The 18,412-nt window shown below is 45.8% G+C and overlaps 2 protein-coding genes across 4 annotated transcripts in view; both read right to left on the bottom strand.

Annotated features, from left to right (window-relative positions):
* Twsg1 (twisted gastrulation BMP signaling modulator 1) overlaps positions 1–2,221 on the bottom strand; it is a 30,532-nt gene extending 28,311 nt beyond the window's left edge. Inside the window, exon 1 of the mRNA XM_051190898.1 lies at positions 2,073–2,221. Coding sequence (XP_051046855.1) covers positions 2,073–2,192 — 120 coding nt within the window. The 5' untranslated portion in view covers positions 2,193–2,221. The remainder of the gene's footprint in view (positions 1–2,072) is intronic.
* Positions 2,222–12,937: 10,716 nt separating this feature from the next.
* The window catches only part of Ankrd12 (ankyrin repeat domain 12), a 61,864-nt gene continuing 56,389 nt past the window's right edge, over positions 12,938–18,412 (bottom strand). For all 3 annotated transcript variants that reach the window (XM_051190888.1, XM_051190887.1, XM_051190889.1), the window contains one exon: positions 12,938–17,433. In XM_051190888.1, coding sequence (XP_051046845.1) covers positions 17,248–17,433 — 186 coding nt within the window. In that variant the 3' untranslated portion in view covers positions 12,938–17,247. The remainder of the gene's footprint in view (positions 17,434–18,412) is intronic.

Here is an 18,412-nt window from a genome sequence, read left to right on the forward strand (position 1 = left end):
AATTAGCTAATACCAAATTTCTCCTAGTTAAATGTTTTGATTTGAAAGGCAAAGCAAAGGTTCTGTCAGAGAATGAGATTAACATAACTAAAATTCCAGTTACCTATGAAAAGGAGGAAAATACCAGGAAAAGACAGACAGACAGACAGACAGACAGAGAGACAGACCTCTGATATATAAAAACAGTCATGACTACACTCTAAGCGAGAATGACAGCAAAGTCAGTCGACTCACACTCTACATGGAAAGCTAATACAGGCTGTGTTTCTCATCCTAAAAGTGCAGCCTGAAAGATTCAAAATGTTAAAATTTCCTGAACACTAGCATGACATCACAAGTGGAAAATTCCACATCTGACAGAAATGCTAAAAATACTGGATAAGGTCACCCTCAGGCAACACAAGGCATACATGAAACATAAATATATTTTGTCTTTAGACTGGGTCTCATTACCAAGGTATCTGAATACACACACACAGACACTCACACCACACACACTCACACACACACATTCACACCACACACTCACACACACCACACACACTCACACACACACAGAGACACTCACACCACACACTCACATACACACACTCACACCACACACACACTCTCACACACACACACAGAGACACTCACACCACACACACACCACACACACACTCACACCACACACACTCACACCACACACACTCACACACACACAGAGACACTCACACCACACACTCACATACACACACTCACACCACACTCACACACACACTCTCACACACACACACAGAGACACTCACACCACACACACTCACACACACATTCACACCACACACTCACACACACCACACACACTCACACACAGAGACACTCACATACACACACACACTCACACACACACTCACACCACACACACTCACACCACACACACTCACACACATACATTCACACCACACACTCAGAGACACTCACATACACACACACTCACACCACACACACTCACACCACACACACTCACACACATACATTCACACACATACTCACACACAGATACTCACACCACACACACTCACACACATACATTCACACCACACACACACCACACACACACTCACACACAGATACTCACACCACACACACTCACTCACACACTCACACACACACACTCACACACACACACTCACACACACATACATTCACACACACACTCACACTTGCACACTTGGCTGTAAACATTTCACACGAGCACTATTCACCCTGAACACAGTTACAGATTTCTCAGGCCACAGCCAGTACCTAGAACAGAGGCTACAAAAGACAGAGGTCTCAAGGAAAGGCAGCTGATGGGATGGGAAGAGAGAAAATCTATGGAACTCATCACTGACGATCACATCAGTGTGGAGAACAGGGACCAGTATGTCAAGTGAAGAAGGCATACACTTTGGAGTCAAAAACAGACAGACGACACCGCACAGCCACTCACAGCTCTAGGAACCTCACCAAGTGACCTTCTGTCTCAGGAAAATGAAAGGTAGCCACGTTGGCTGCCTGGCTTCCACTGGAAAGGACAATTTTCACATACCCGGAAGGAGATTCTATAATCCCAGCCAACAATCTGCCTGCAACCGTGTGCGCGACCCTGACCCAGAGCGACCCAGCCACACTGCTTTCCCATCCCAGACCTGCATCTCCAGAAGCCCGTGAGGTGGTGAACTTTTGCCTGAGGTTGCTAGGTTTTGATATAATCTGTTACACAGCAACCCCCAAAATAATACGTTATATGTAATAATTTGTCTATTAATTGATAGGCTGAAAGTTTTCTAAATATAGTCATTAAGACTCTGCCATATAGACTAGATTATAGAGACTAGCATGCTCATCACGTATAGCCGCTTACACAGCACATCAGCATACTCTAGATTGAACTTCTGGAACACAGCCGTCGACGGATGGAAAAGAGGCACAGAGATAGGAATCTGAAGTTCAGCACTTGGTCCCATGCTGAGACCATACACACGGATTTATACCACGATGTCTACCCATCCACGGTGCCTCAACACCAACAAAAGTCCCTTCAATCCTACCTGAATGAGGCACTTGCTCACATCGCTAGCGCAGAGGGCTTTGTTACAGGTCTGTGACGCAGGGACACAGGACAGGAACACCAGGGAGGCTAGGGTTAGCACAACATAGTGTGACTTCATGGTTCTCCAAAGGAACCCCTCGGTAACCGCCAGGAAGCTAAAAACAAAGCCAAACACACAAGACTTTAGTTCAAAGGCAAATGGCAGGTCACAAAAGCAAACAAGCAGAAAACCCATAAGCCAAGAATTAGTTGCTGTGTCAAAATCCTTGAGGAGTCATCTGAAGGTCATTCTCAAAGATTAACCATTAAAAAAATCTGGGCCTGGGCGGCCATCTTTAAAGAAATCTAGAATACTTCTCAGACACGGTAAGGATGGAAATAATGGTGAACATGGCTAAAGCCCCAGCAATTTGAAAGCATACTGTTATTATTCAAATTTCAACTTCAGATTTCATTCAAATTCAATTTCAGTATTTATACCCCTAAAAGAACTGCCAGGCACATGCCTTTAAATCCTAGCCCTTGGGAGGCAGAAACAGGTAGATCTCTGTACGTTCAAGGTCAGCCAGAGCTACCTAGAGAGACAATGTCTCAAAAAAAAATTACAGATATATAACATAATAAAAATTATATGCATATATTTTTGTTTTAAGGGGATTCCTTTTTACTATTAATGTGCATGCCTGTGCATGTATGCACACTTTCTGTCTGGTGCTGCTGGGGGCCACAAGAGGGCGCTGTATTCCGGAGCTGGCTGCTGTGGCCTCCCAGGTGTAGGTGCTGGGAACTCAGGGCTGGAGATGGCTCAGTGGTTAACAGTATGCACCGCTATTTCAGAAGACGAGTTTACTTCCCAGAACCCACCTGGGGCAGCTCACAACCACCTGTAACTTTAGCTTCAGGAGAGGGAGCTGAAGCCTCTGACTTCTTGGGACAGTTGCACGAGCGCACGCACACACTTAAAGGTAACAGAAATACATCTTTAAAAACATTACTACTGTATGATTTTAACACACCTTCTAAATTCTCTGGGTGTGTGTACACATGTGCCACTGAAGATGTGACCAAGAGCCTCACATGTGTGAGGCAAGCTTTCTACCACACACTATACCTTCAGCTCCAATTTTTAAAAATGTTAGCATCAAAACAAAGCTGTACATGAAAATTACCCTAATGGGGGCTGGAGAGAGGGCTCAGAGATTAAGAGCACTGGCTACTCTTCCAGAGATCCTGAGTTCAATTCCCAGCAACCACACAGTGGCTCACAACCATCTGTAATGAGATTCGGTACCTGCTGCTGGCCTGCAGACAGAATACTGTACAATAATAAATCCAAAAAGAAAATGACCCTAATGATGATCTCATTTTGTCAGTAAATACTTCAGAGGCAGAGAGAGAGAGAGAGAGAGAGAGAGAGAGAGAGAGAGAGAGAGAGAGGAATCCACAACCATTCAAATAAATGTATCAATAACAAATGCCAGCAAATTATTAATTGCATTAAGAATTGCGGGTGAATGTGAACATATTCTTTTCTTTGTTAGTACCGTTATGAAGGTATTATAGTACAAAAAGAAAATTAAGGGAGGGGGCACCAACACAAATTTCCACAGGGGTTGTGATTTGGGGCCGCCAACATGGCTAGATGATGGGGAGAAGCACTTGGCCGGCCAATGTTCTATGCCTCAAACTCATAAAAGTTGTCCCCTGACGTACACGCATGGCACAGGTGCACTCACACGCGCACACTAATAATAATAATAAAGTAAAAGCTTAAAAGATACAAACTCCCAATAAAATCAATTAAAATGGGTATTAGCTGGGCCTGGTGAGGCATGCCCGCAACCCCAGCGTTTGGCAAACCAGGCAGAATGATAATGAACTGCAGGCCAGCTTTGCTTCCAAAATAAATAAATTAAAAATAAAAATAAACACAGGGGGCTAGAGGGAGAGGAGAGGACTTGGTGTTTTTAGGAACGCTTGCTGCTCTTGCCGAAGATCCGAGTTCAGGTCCCAGCACCCACACCTGGCAGGCAGCTCGGGGAGCCCCAACGCTGTCTTCTGGCCCCTGGCGGCGGCAGCAGAACGGAAGTGTGCACGCACACCGAGGCGTGCACAGACGCTTTGCTTTTAAGCAACTCAGATAAATCTCCTCCAAACAGTAAAATGCAATTCTGACGCGGGGAGGGTTAGGCGGGCGGTGGACCTTGCAGGTCCGGCAGGACTCAGGTCCGAAGCACAAAGTCCCGGCGCTCCAGACCGCGGGCACCAAACATTCCGCAGGGGACCGTTAGTAATCCAAAGCCCTGGCGCAGCCAGGTGACCGCGGGGCGGAGGGGCGGGCGGGCGCCCAGCTCCTACAGGCAGCCAGCCCCGCGGCCCTTTGTCCCCGCCGCCCGCTCGGGCCTCCCGGCACCCGCTGCGCGGCCGAGCGCCGCGGCCTGGCCTCCGAGCCCCGCCCGCCCGCCCGCGCGCGCGCTCACCGTGGCCACGGCCTCCTCCTCCGGCGGCCGAGCTTCCTCCCAGCTCCCGCGAGCCCCGGCGCCGCCAACACACAGGCCCCACCGCTCCCGGGTCCCCCGCCCGCCCGCAGGCCCCGCCCAGGCCCCGCCCCGCCGCGGCAGTCCCCGCCGCGGCCCCGCCCCCGGCCCCGCCCCCGGCCCGGGCAGGCCCCGCCCCCAGGTGTGTGCGGCGCTGGCCCTGGCGCGCAGCCTGCGCCCCGCCCGCGAGCCTTCTGGTCCGCTGCCACCTGTGGGACGCTCGCCTCTGGCTCCCGCACCAGTGCGTGCGTTCCAGCTGCCCCTTCCAAGACTGCGCCGCGTCCTCCCCCGCCCCTCCCAGGGGTGTGAGGACCGAGGCACCCCGCAGATGAGCGGACGTCCGGGGCGAGGTTCATTGCCAACACGCGCTTACCTGGGGACTGGTGGAGTAGGATCGGGCTCATACTAAAGTAATTAATTCATGAAGAATTTCCGAACCCTGGAAGTGCCTGGCGCTGCCCTTAGGTCAAAATGGCGAGAAGGCAGCGATGAATCCTGGTAGGGGAAGGTCGCTAGGTCTGGGAGACCAACCGAAAGGCTCAGATGGAAAGGGAGGACCCAGCAATGCTAACTTGACCAGTCATCTTTCCGTCTTGTCTTTTAGGAAGATGCACATAAATAAAGGCAACCTACGGTTTCATGTAGGTCGTTTTGTTTTGTTTTTGTTTTGTTCTGCTGCCCAGGAAATCGTTTTTCCAGCAATATCGCAGAGCCGTTGACTTGGAGCCCACATGGCCGTCTCACTTTGGAAACATCGGCCTAGTGACAAACCCCTAACCTAGGAAGTGTCTTAGATGCTTTTTTACCGGAGAGCGGCAGAATGGAAACAGGGCATTGACTGAGAATAGAAATAAATGGGTTATTAGCTAATGGATCTTATTGTTGATATTTCATTTTGTAAAGTAAGTATAGCCTTTTTTTTTTTTTTTTTTTTTTTTTTAGTCGCGGGTTGAGGAGAGGGCTAGGTTGTTAAAGTGCGTGCCACACAAGCTTAAGGTCCCGGTTCAGATCCACAGTGTCCTTGTAAAAGCCAGGCCCAGCAGCTGATGTCTGAATTCCAGCCCTGGGAGGAGGGGAGATGGGAGGAGCTCACTGGAGCTCCAGAAGCAGTGAGAGACCCTGTCCAAGGTGGCCCAGCCAGTCCCAAGTTCGATCCTCAAGATCCACAAGGTGGAAGCGAGAACGGATTAGCGCGAGTCAGCCTCTGGTCTCCACACAGGCAGCATGCGCGTAAGCACACGCGTGCACGAATGCATGCACACAGCACACACATGTGCTCGATTGCACATACACACATGGATGCACGTGTATCTGCATGCACACACTATTTAAAAAACAGCGATAGGAGAGCATCTCATCTATCAGTGGCTCACATGTGCACACACTAGCAGGCAGGAATACACCCCACACATTAAACAGAGCAGCCCTGAAAACCATCCTAAGACGACGAGGGTCTACACAAATTTAATTCTCAGCCTTGTTTGAGGGTTACAGAAATTATGATACACTAGGTCAGTGTTTGGGTACTGGTACCGTAAATCAGCCAGTCTTAAACCTGTTGGTCACATAATTTCACAGCGTTGAAAAACATGGGTGTTCCAAAGACGTATTGTGCCTATTAATTTGAAATTATTATTACTGTTATTATTATTATTATTAGGGGTTCTCTGTGTAGCATTGGCTGTCCTGGAACCCACTCTGTAGACCAGGCAGACCTCGAACTCATGGAGATCCTCCTGCCTCTATCTCTCAAGCACTGGGATCAAATGTGCCACCACCACCACCCACCCAATTCCTTTTGTTTGATTGTTTTGTTTTTTGAGACAGGGTTTCTCTGTATGGCTTTGGAGCCTGTCCTGGAACTCACTCTATAGCCCAGGCTGGCCTCGAACTCACAGAGATCCACCTGCCTGTGCCTCCCAAGTGCTGGGATTAAAGGCGTGCGCCACCAATGCCCATCGGCATTCCTTTTTATAATGGTGAAATTTTGAGAAATTTCTCCAGTGATATGACAGTCTCTTCAACGCGAACTGAGAGAGATCTAAGACTCTTGTAAAATATGTCTCTGAGTGAGTTTCCTTCTTCGAACTGGTCAGCCACTTAATCTACTGATTTGACTACATATAAGATGTGTAGAACTGTGAAAGGTAAGACCTATCTGGGGCGGGTGAGTTGTTGACGGTTTTGCTTAGTTGTTGTTGTAAGACATCTCATTAAGTAGCTCTGGCTGTTCTAGATCTTGCTGTGTAGACCAGGCCTACCATTGCCTCCCAAGTTCTGGTGCCTCTGGTCAGGACCCAGAGATGGACCTGGGTCATAGACCTCTTTGTTTCTCTTCTTAACATGGTCATGTTGGACTCCTCTCTTTTCTTTGCTTTTCGGGATTTTCTGTCTCTTTGATTGGTATCTGGAGGAGGGGTGGTCAAGACTAGCAGCTTGCTAGGGCTGCCATAGTTCAGGATTGACTCTGACAATTCTGGTAACTCACCAGGGGGAGGAGGGAGATACAGTGAACGATTTAACAGAAATATGGATTCCACAGATGGAGGTAGGATCTTTTACGTGCCGATCACTGAGTTAGTCATTGGCTATCCATAAGCACATGAATCTGGACAGGTAATCTAATGCTCAGGTGCTTTCATCTATAAAATGGAGATTGAAACAAAACAAAGCATGCATTTGGTAAGAGAATGTTTAGAGCTGAAAGAGATCATGCCAAGTGCCCAGCACACACGTTCCTCTCTCTTCTACTCCACTTGTGTGAACTGAGAAGGGAGACAGTGGCTTAGGAGGGTCTGGGGTGTGTGTGTGTCCTGTCCGTCACCGCTGTTAGGTATCCACGTGGAAATGAAGTGTGGCTCTCAGATAGAGGCTTGGATTGGTGATTAAAATGCAGGGGCGTCAGGAGGGGGTGAGGAGAGGTAAAAGACAGAGTCACGGGTCGGCTCAAATGGAAAGAGGCTGAGAGGAGACAGAGAAGCTGTCCTTGGCCCCATGCCAAAACCACCTCCTAGAGAGAGCATCACACACGCACACACACATGCACACGCACGCACACACGCAGCACACGCGCACACACGCACGACACACACGCGCACACATGCACACACACGCACACACGCAGCACACACACGCACACGTACGCATGCAGCACACACGCACACACATGCACACGCACGCAGCACACACACACGCACACACGCAGCACACACACACGCACACACATGCACACGCACGCAGCACACACGCGCGCACGCACACACGCATGCAGCACACACATGCACACACGCACGCACGCACACACGCATGCACGCACGCAGCACACACGCACGCACACACACTCGCACGCACGCACGCGCGCTCTGGGACTTTCCATGAGGGGCCCAAACGAGGTGGCTGAGATTGCCCAGTTCTCCGATCTCCAGGTGCCAACTTGCCGAAAGCCCGTTCCTTAGCTCATAGCCAGTCGCTTCCTTGTCATCTTTTCACATATAAACGTGTGTCTAGACATGGTTACGTGTGGGTGGGGGGCACATGTTCCTGTGTGCATGTTGAGGTCCAAAGTGGAGGCTGAAGTCCCTCTTCCGTCTTAGTCTCTTTTTATTTCCTGTCCCGGTCCGCATCCCCCCCCTTCCCCACACCCCGGAGCGGAGCAGAGGACCCACCCAGGGCCTTGAGCGCTGAGCTAAACCCCCCACCGCTCCCCTTAGTTTCTTAAGGGTGTGTCGGTCGAGCCCGGAATCCCCCTGTATTATGGCTCATTTTCCTCTGCAGCTTGCTGGGGTGAGGGCGACCGCCTCTGTGCCAGCCCAGGAGGGTCTCTGGCGATCGGAGTGTGGGTCCTGTCGCTTGCAAAGAGAGCTGGCCTTAAAAACAGAGTCATCTCAGCCCCACACACTGTTCTTTCAAGGCCAGGCTTACATGAGGAGGGGAAAAAAAGAAAGAAAATGAAGGCAAGGCTATGGGACGGATTCCACTGGAGACAGCTGCGCCGATTTCGTCTTTTGCCTCTGTGATGGGCGTTGCAGGGCCCCCGGGGTTTTCAGCTGCAGTGGATGAACCCTCTGATAGTTGGCTTGGGGACCATTACGGAAATGTAATCCCTGACACTTATCTCCAGGAGCAGGAGCATAATTGTTTGGCTTTGAAGCCCACGCTGGAGGGTAACAGCAGACAACGGATCCCGCTGCATCTGAACCAGGAAGAGGAGAGTGTTTGATGCGACTCCAACAACAGCACAGGCACAGCCAGCTTGCATCAGTGGAAGGGTCGGGAGGGGCCTCCCGAGGCAATCCAGCGACTCCCCAGAGAACTCCCAACCCGGGAAGAATGGAAGAGAGCATCCAGGGGCCATGCAGCCCGACCTCCCCAAGGGGTGGGGGGTAAGGGGAGTGAGGAATGCTGGGAGAGCTAGGCCAAGACAGCAGTGGTAGCCAGGGCCCAGCATGGCTGTGTTCATGAGCGCTGGGTTCCAGAGATGTGGAGGAGGCTAGACCCAATGGTACGGAGGACACAAGGGTATCAAGGAGACAGCTACAAGAAAATAGCTGTGAGGAAACCAGAAGTAGGAGAGTGTGGCCAAGCCTCCAACAACAAAAAGTCACCCGGGGCTGGCTCTAACTTGATTTTTTTTTTTTTTTTTTCCCCTTTTTCTTTTTTCTGAGACAGGGTTTCATTATGTAGTCTTGCTATCCTGGAACTTGCACTGTAGACCACGCTGGTCTAGAACTCACAGAGATCCGCCTGCCACTGCCTTCCAAGTGCTGGGATTAAAGGCCTGCACCACCACTGACAGGCTCTAACTTGATTGCTAAGCATCCACCCGTCAGTCCACCCACCCACTGGTTCTCAGGGTTCCTCATCACAAACTGGTCTCACCTGAGTAAGCTACTGTCCTCAGGTCTAACAGTGAGTGCAGGTAGGTGAACCTCCACAAAGAGATAACACGGCTTGCCCACAACAGGAAAACAGTTTAAGCTAATTAAAAACAAAAGAATAACAGAAAAACAACAACCTGATGATAGCCGATGCCAGAGAAAACTACAGGATTTAAATAAGTATTCCCGAGTCTCTGGCCAAGCAGCATCCTGTTGACCTTTTAAAATCACCCCAGAAAATTTCCTCGGTCCTAAGTCCTATACAGACTGTGGCTATTTGTTGTTGTGGAATACCTTACTATGTAAAGGTGTGCTACGTTTGTTTATGCTGTGGGATATTACGTCAACTGTGTACAGGTGTGTTACTTTTGCTTACGCTGCATTCCTGTAACGATGTAAGGGTGTGTGTTTAATTACAAAAAGATGTGTCGTATCTGTTTCACCTTGCCTGTCTAAGGCACCTGACTGGTCTAATAAAAAAGCTGAATGGCCAATAGCTGGGCAAGAGAAAGGATGGGCAGGGCTGGCAGGGAGAGAATAAATAGGAGAAATGTAGGCTCAGGAGGGAAGTGAGGAAGAGGAGGAGAGGTTGAGGGGCTGAGGGGCCACACCTGGGGCCAGACACAAACAGCAGTGAAAAGAAGACAGAGTAGGAAAGAAAGGTAAAAAAGCCCCAAGGCAAAGGTAAACAGTAATTTAAAGAGCTAGGCAACAAGGAGCCTAATCTAGCCCAGCATTCATAACTATAAGTCTCGGTGTGGAACATTCCTTTACACAGTGTGAATATGCTTCTGTGATTGGTTTAATAAAGAAGCTGACTTGGCAATAGCTGGATAGATATAAGGATGTGGGGAGAGGTAAATAGACAGCTGGGAGGAAGAAGGGCAGGGTCAGAGGAGTCTCAGCAGATGGAGAGGCAAGATGAGCGTGCAGCAATAGAAAGGGTACCAAGCCACGTGTGACAATGCACAGATAAGAAATATGGGTTAGTTCAAATGTGAGAGTTAGCTGGTAACAAGCCTGAGCTGTTGACCGAGATTTGTAATTAATCCCGAGCCTCTGCACGGGTTATTTGGGAATTGTCGGGTGGAGAAAAGTCTGCCAACACCTCAGTGTCATGATTTGGGAGCTGGATGGTGGCCCCAAAGGAAAAGTCTGCTGCTACTTCACTCCTCGCTGGGGAAAACGCAGTTAACAGGGAGAGGGAGAGGCATCCCATGCTCCTGTAAATGCCATCGAAATTAAACATGGCCAGGAACAAAAGAAGGGGGCCTGCTTGGGAAAGGGAAGGGGATAGACTGGGGTGGTATGGGGACTGGAGGGGGTAAGGGTGTGTGAGGACGACCAAACTACATTATATACGGTATGAAAGTGCCACAGTAAAATCTATTGTCTAATTAATAATGTATGCTAATGAAATAATTTAGAAGTGTATTTAAGGGAGGAATTATAGGGAGGGCTGGAGATGATGTAAATTCAGCACTTACTTATGACACCCTTTTAAAAAGGTAAATTTAAAAACTATTGCAATGAGTCCCAGTCTAGCCAATTCTACTTAGCAAGTTCTAGGACGGCCATGGCTACTTAGAGAGACCCAGCCTCAAAACCAGCCAACCAACCAAATATCTGTAGGGATTTTCTAATTTTAATCTAGAAATCTGTAATCTTTCCCATAATTTTCCTTAGTGGGGGTTTTATAAACTGAGTTTTTTCAAAAGCTCATTTGGATTTTGCTAACCTTCCTTAATCATGGACTATTTTAAAATATACTCATTGAATCAGTCACAGGTCCTTTACTTTTTATTTATTTATTCATTTATTTATTTGTTTGAGGCAGAGACAAGGTTTCTCTGCATAACAATAAAATTCTGGTTGTTCTGGAACTCGCTTTGTAGGCCAGACTGGCCTTGAACTCACTGAGATTCACCTGCCTCTGCCTCCCAAATGCTGGTGGGATTAAACGAATGCACCACTGCCCAGCTTAGTTTTGTTTATTTTTTTTTGTTGTTTACTTGTTTTTAAACTTAATTTCACTATAGTCTGAAAGATTTCAAGCTTTTGGAGATTTGGTTGGCATTTGCTTTGTGCTGCTGTAGCTCTCCCTGGGAAAAGCTCTCTGACCGCAAGAGTGGATGGGAGATGTCCCTGATGACCAGAAGCTCGGGAAAGGCTTTGTTATCAGCCACGCTTGCATTCTCTAAAAGCACATGGTAGAGCGGTCAAGCAAATCAGAGTTTTGAGAAGCGGATATGGCACTCAGCTTTTTGCTTTTAATCCTGTAAGTGGTAGTTGACAGGGGTAAGCGTTTGTGGTCAGGTAGTTAAAGGAAACAGCTGGTTATTTCAGCTTTCTCTAGACCATTCTGTTGCAGGTAGCAAGTGACTTGTGCTTGGCGAGCAGCCTTACAAACAGTGCTTTAAGTAAACCTGGTAATTGGTCTTTTCCCTTATTATACTTCAATATGGTATGACTAATTATTTGTTTTGAGACAGGCTCTCCCTATGTAAACACAATCAATTTCTTTTCTCTCTTTGCAAGGATTCCTTTTATCCGGTCTCCATCCCTGGCCCTCTCTTGTCCCTTAGTCCCCGCCCCCTTTGTTGTCTTCACCACCTTTAGGTTACAGGGAGATTATGGGAGGCTTGGAGGCACCTGTTACAAGTAAGGTTTTTCCTCCAGTCTGGTCCCACCGCCACGCCAGCCCCAAATAACACACCGAGGCTCTGTATTTGATATAAAGCTGTTGGCCAGTTTCTAGTGGTTTTCAATGATGCACGCACCTCTCCATGTAATCACCAGCACAAGAGCGTGTACTGTGGCAGGTGACGTGTATGTTACATATATGGGGGTGTGTACAGCCCAGAGTACACACCCGACAAAGGGCTGTTGTGCATAACACAGAAAAGACCACCAACAAATCAAAAGACAGCGTAGAACAAACCAAGAAAAGTGCCCAAAGGTTTAACAAAAAAAAAAAAAAAGAGATCAGGCGTGGCGGAGGCCAGCTTTTATCCTGCACTTCGGAGGCAGGAGCAGGCAGATCTCTGTGAGTTCCAGGCCAGCCAGGGCTACACAAGAGACCCTGTCTCAAAACAAACTACAATAAAACCAAAATGACTTGTACAAATAGCTGCTAGAAGGTATTACTACACAAGGCTTCCTCCACCCACTAACTGGCTAAATCCAACCGACTGCCCATGCCACTGTGCCGTTCCTCAGGTCTCCAGCGCCAGAAGTAACCCAGGGCCTCGTGGGTGCTTGACCCGGCGACACCAAGGTTCAGACAGGCTTGCGGGCAACTCCGCTCTCACACATGGCCGCAGTGGTGTGAGTGATGCATTCGCTTTGGAGAACTGTCACTTTCTAACACAGATAAGCACTAGCCTAAGTGGTGACGAAATTCGACTACAGTTAATACCTGAGAGAAATAAAAAAAAGTAGATTCACAGTTAAGGTTTCCATGTCCATAGGTTTATTCACAATATCCCAACTGTAAACAATCCAAACACTAAGAACAAGGAGAACACACTTGTACAGTTACACTATTTGTAAAAATTACTACGTTACTGATATACGAAACACACATGGATTCCAAAATCTGCTTAAGGAAGGCAGACACAAGGTATATGCTACATGAGTTCACTTCTACGAAGTTTGGGACCAGGTAGGACTAACGCAGAGTGAAGGCAAGCAGCTCGATGGCTACCTCTGGGGAGGCATGAGGGTCTTTCTAGGGTGAAGAAGACTTTGTGTTCATTTGGGTACTTGGAACAAGGAGCTATCAAACTGCTTACTTAGGTCTGGGTTGTTTAAAAAATTAGATTTAAATCATACCCATTTTTTTTTTCTTTTTAGAAAAACTACAGACAAATACAGATCTGAAAGTGGGTGGACGGTCTGTGAACCTATCCTAGGTACGCAACGTCATTCTAAAAAACCGAGGGGCATTAGCTACATAAAGGCTTTTTGTCTGGTGCTAGTTGAAGATGTGGATAGAGTAACCACTTTCTAAAAATGTATTTTAAAAACCACAGCGTATGTGCTTTCTTAGTTTGCATGAAGGAACACTGACCCCAGCATCAGCAGACTTTCCTCTGGCCTCAGGGTCAGACCTGTATTACTGTCAATACTGTGCACATTTACTCATGGGAGCGACCCGGCCGACCTTCCAGCTGTACTTGCTACTTTTGTGCTAATACTTAAAATTCTATAGTTAGGGCAGTTTGAGTTAATGGGATTGTTTAATTTATGTGGCTGAGTTTCTCTATGAACCCTAGTTTTCATGATTGAACAGCTTCTGGTGACTATCTCTGTGGGGTCTTAAACTCCCTCTTAAGTACATACAAGACTTCCAAAAAGCCACCAAGATAATGGATTACAAGAACCGCTAGCTGGGCGTGGTGGCACACACCTTTAACCCTGGCACTTGGGAGGCAGAGGGAGGCGCATCTCTGAGTATGAGGTTAACATGGTCTACAGAGCAAGAACCAGGACGGCCAAGGATACATATTGAGAGCCCGTCTCAAAAACAAAACAAGCAAAAAGAAATTTTAACCATTAAACCTCACACACATCTCCTAAGATTATTTCTTTTGACTTCCTGTCTTAAGTGTCAGCAACATTTATTACTGATTTATTGTTTTGAGACAGTCTCTCAACGGTCCATTGAATCTGGCAGTGACTCAGTCTCCCAAATGCTGGGATTATTAGGCATGAACCATCTGACTGGTGAAGAAAAAGCTTGTGTTTCTTTTCTGTTAAACAGTGAAAAGTTTTCCTTAACTAGTCAATAGCCTTTGTGTAAAGATTTGGGAGTTTACTTACATGCGAGAGCAGTAGAGGTAGAGTTAGAGACATTGCTAACCTTCTGAAAAAGAAAGGAAAGGTTTCGCCCTGCACCGGGCTTCCTGGACCACTGGATGCCATGTGCCACTCAAATGAGGTGCATGGGCTTTGGGGATTGTGCATCGTGCCTCCTACTAACAATGCATTTAGGAGACCTCTCTTTAATCAGTTGACTGGAATGGGATTGTTTTCACAAGATGAGTAGTTCTGCAATCTTGCTGGAGGCCCAAGTAAACACTGTTGTTTCTCTTAATTATACAGGAGTGGAACATTATGTAAAAAACACTTAGCACACATTTCACTCTTATTTTTCTATAAAAATATAACTCTTTATTAAATAACATGCACAAATATTAACTAGTCATTTATTAAACAGATATGATTTAGAACAAGACTTAAAGAAATACAAATCCTTAGGTACAATTTAATATCTTGTTCATGATGTTTAATAGTTTAAAAAGAATCACTGATTAAATTCAGCATCCTTATTTTTCTTTGAGAACCCAAATCTTTTTTTAGGCATATACTCCATTCTGAGATTTTTCCCTCTAGTATTTCAGACCTTCAGAAGGTCTGGCATCAGGAGTCCAAACTATGTACTAACTGACACTTCCTGTGAAGCACAGTAACTTAGCTACCCTGCTGGCTACAGAGCAAGTGTTTAGGAACAGAACCATGACAGAGGCCCCAGCCCTTTGAGCTAGCAGGAAAGAGCGAGCACTTGGGGTAGACTGGAAGGCTGGCTGACTGAGGGCTGCATGGCTGCTCCCTGCTTCCGTGAAGCACCCCCCCCCCAAGACTGCTTTCCCTTGGTCAGGACACGTTCCCAAACCTCCCCCTGGCTGAACAATCACAACGAAGAAAGCTTCACAGATTACTTTTCTCCTGCTCTCTTGAACGTTCAATCATCCTGTTTCATTTTTGTAATTTGCCACATGAGCTCATCAAGTTTCCTTTTTAGGATAAAGAATAAACAAACTTTGCATTAAGTTGTTCTTGTATTAAAAAGTATTGCTTTTATAAATTAGCTTCCAATGTTCCCAGCCTTAATAAACGTAACTTCAACAAAAACCAGAGCTTCAAAGTCTACCCTGCCTTCCTGGCCCCATTTAATTCAGTGAAAAGGCCAAGGTCTTTCATCTACATTTCTAAGGACACTACGTCCACCTTCATTAAATCCTCGCACTGTGTATTTTTCACGTGCTGCTGTTTTATTGCGCATGCCAGTACAGTAAGAATGAAAATATAAATTGATGTAAAAATTCAAAAATCCCTAAGCTTAATATGTACCTTTGCACTGAAAAGCCAAATATCTTTTACTAGCTGGAATTTCCAACTAGTGAGCTGAATTTCAACCATTTAATTCATATTTTTTAATTTTTCCTTATCAAAATCAAAATAGGAAATATCCAGTATTATTGTGGCAGGGTTCATAAATGTTTGTCCTATTTACTTACGATGTTTTTAGATTAATTTTCCTTTCTGAATGTTTCACAGGTTGAGCAGCAGGTTTTGTCTGCAGCTTTACTAAACATCCAATCTACATCACATCATAGGAGAAACTGTTCTAAGTATATTGCTCCTTATTGTATTATAAAAAGCATACCAAATCTTATTTCCATTATGAAATTTTGCAAATTACACACTTTGCATCTGGATACAAGGAAAAATACAACATATTGATAAAATCTTCAGGAAGATTTCAGGGTCTGAAATATTCCTGACTTACTTTTTGACTACCAAGTATCTTATTTTGATTTGAGCATTCAATTTTTATTTTAAAAGTGCAAAGGCTATTATTAAGCTTAAAAGATTAACTTTAAGCAATGTAAGAAAGTTTACAATGATTAAACATGACCAATAAAATTTATTAAACATATTTACACATATTCACAGATCCTTTCATAGCAGAGTATTAAAATAGACATATACAATTTCACAATTTCCATCCAAAGGCATTGGCTGTTGATCTGGGGGAAGCATCTTCTCAAGCGAGATGAAGAGATCTAGCAGTTAGTTCTCTGATGACCGATTCTATCAGTGTGTCCCACAGAGGAAGTCCCTGGTTCTCTTGCGGGAAACTGGGATGAGAAGTCTCACACTGTCTCAGGCGTCAGTTACAGAAAGAGTTAAATTATACAAAGCATGCAACACAACTAAGCCACCATTTTGACAGTTATGGGATGGACGCAAGCTAACTCAAACACATGCATGCCCTACTTAAAGCCTCACTATCTGAGCACACTGCTAGCAGCAGCACACTCCAAAACAACCACTTTGGTCCAGCAGAACCAACAGTCTCAGTCTCCTCGGGACACGTTTGAGGGCGGCTCCCTTGTATACAATGACCATTAATTACAAGATGTACAGTATGTATAAAATAAGTTATTAAAAAGGAAGACAATATTAAAACTTTCAAAAAAGAAAACTGTACAATTAATTTACAGGTAAAATGAACTGAAGAATTTTGTGCCAAGGTTTTCTTCCACATTAGAAACTATTTGGTAGGAACTGAATCTTTGAGTTTACTTCACATACTTTTAATAAAACCCACAAGAGATCTGCGTACTTGTGGTTGGTTATCTTGTTACTTGGAGTGCTAACAACTCCCAGCGCTGTTAGCAGATTTTCTCAGTGTTTAAAGTTCTACTCAGTTTGCCAACACATTCTAATGTAACAACTACCTTTGATCAATATAAATAATAGCTTTCTGTTAGAAACTGTACTTGGACCTAAGATCCAAAATATTTTTCTTTATTTTTATAAAATGACAGTGTTCACTACACAACCAACTTTAGTTAACTTCACTAACAACTGTAAAGGCGGGTCAACAGGGTTTTTCTTAAAAGGCAGTATTCCACAGTTTAACGCTTGTATCCTTAGTTTAAGATGACACCAACATAAATACCAACTGCTATATAGGAGTCAATTCAAAATCATCATTAACATCAACAAGGGGAACATAAAACTCCTGGATCTCATAAATACTGATAGACTTGTAGGTGGCAGGGTCGAGTTCCTGGAGTTTGAGCTGCCATTCTAGTCTCTGGACGGCATTCAGGGCTGCAGCTTCGTGTTGCTGTCTCATTAAAAGACAGGTCTATTTAAAACAGAGAAGACTTGATTAATCTGTTGTATCTGCTGTTCAAACTAGTCTCATCCAGCTTTGTTGGGACCAAGACAGATGCATGAGGGGGGAGAAGCAGTTCATAAAGATTCCAAATTACTGCCGGGCAGTGGTGGCGCACGCCTTTAATCTCAGCACCCGGGAGGCAGAGGCAGGAGGATCTCTGTGAGTTCGAGGCCAGCCCGCTCTACAGAGCGAGTTCCAGGACAGGCTCCAAAGCTACACAGAGAAACCCTGTCTCTAAAAGCAAAGCAAAGCAAAGCAAAGCAAAGCAAAGCAAAACAAAACAAGATTCCAAATTATTGAAAGAATTGTAAAATCTAGACACAAATGCTTTAAAATTTCAAGTCAATGTTGGCGGGCAGGGCAGGGTCTTGGTATGTAGTCCAGGCTGGTTTCAAAGTTGTAGAAACCTTCTTACCTCAGTATCCCAAACAGCTAGGATTACAAGTGTGCACCACTATGCAAAATATACTTGTTTTTATCATTTTATTCTTCTTTCGGTAGAGCTATAACCAGACAGGTGTCCCGGATAATGAATACAAAGAAAGATACACACAACTTTCTGGGGCACTTCAATAATTTAAATCACAGTAGTTATCTTTAAAGTAATTTTTATTTACTTATTCATTTAATTTTTATGTATGGTGGTATTTGGCTTGCATGTATGTCTGCTTAAGGGAGTCAGATCTACTGGAACTGGAGTTACAGACAGGTATATGCTGCCACATGGGTGCTGGGAACTGAACCTATGTCCTCTGGAAGAGCAGCCAGTACTCTTAACCACTGAGCTGTCTCTTCAGCCCGTAGTTTTCTTTTTAAAGACTAATGTATAACTTATAATGTATACAGTGTTCTGCCTGCACGTATGCCTGCACACCAGAAGAGGGCACCAGATCTCATTACCGGTGGTTGTGAGCCACCATGTGGTTGCTGGGAGTTGAACTCAGGA

The sequence above is a fragment of the Phodopus roborovskii genome, unplaced genomic scaffold (assembly GCF_943737965.1).
Source record: "Phodopus roborovskii unplaced genomic scaffold, PHOROB, whole genome shotgun sequence".
NCBI classification, from domain to species: Eukaryota; Metazoa; Chordata; class Mammalia; order Rodentia; family Cricetidae; genus Phodopus; species Phodopus roborovskii.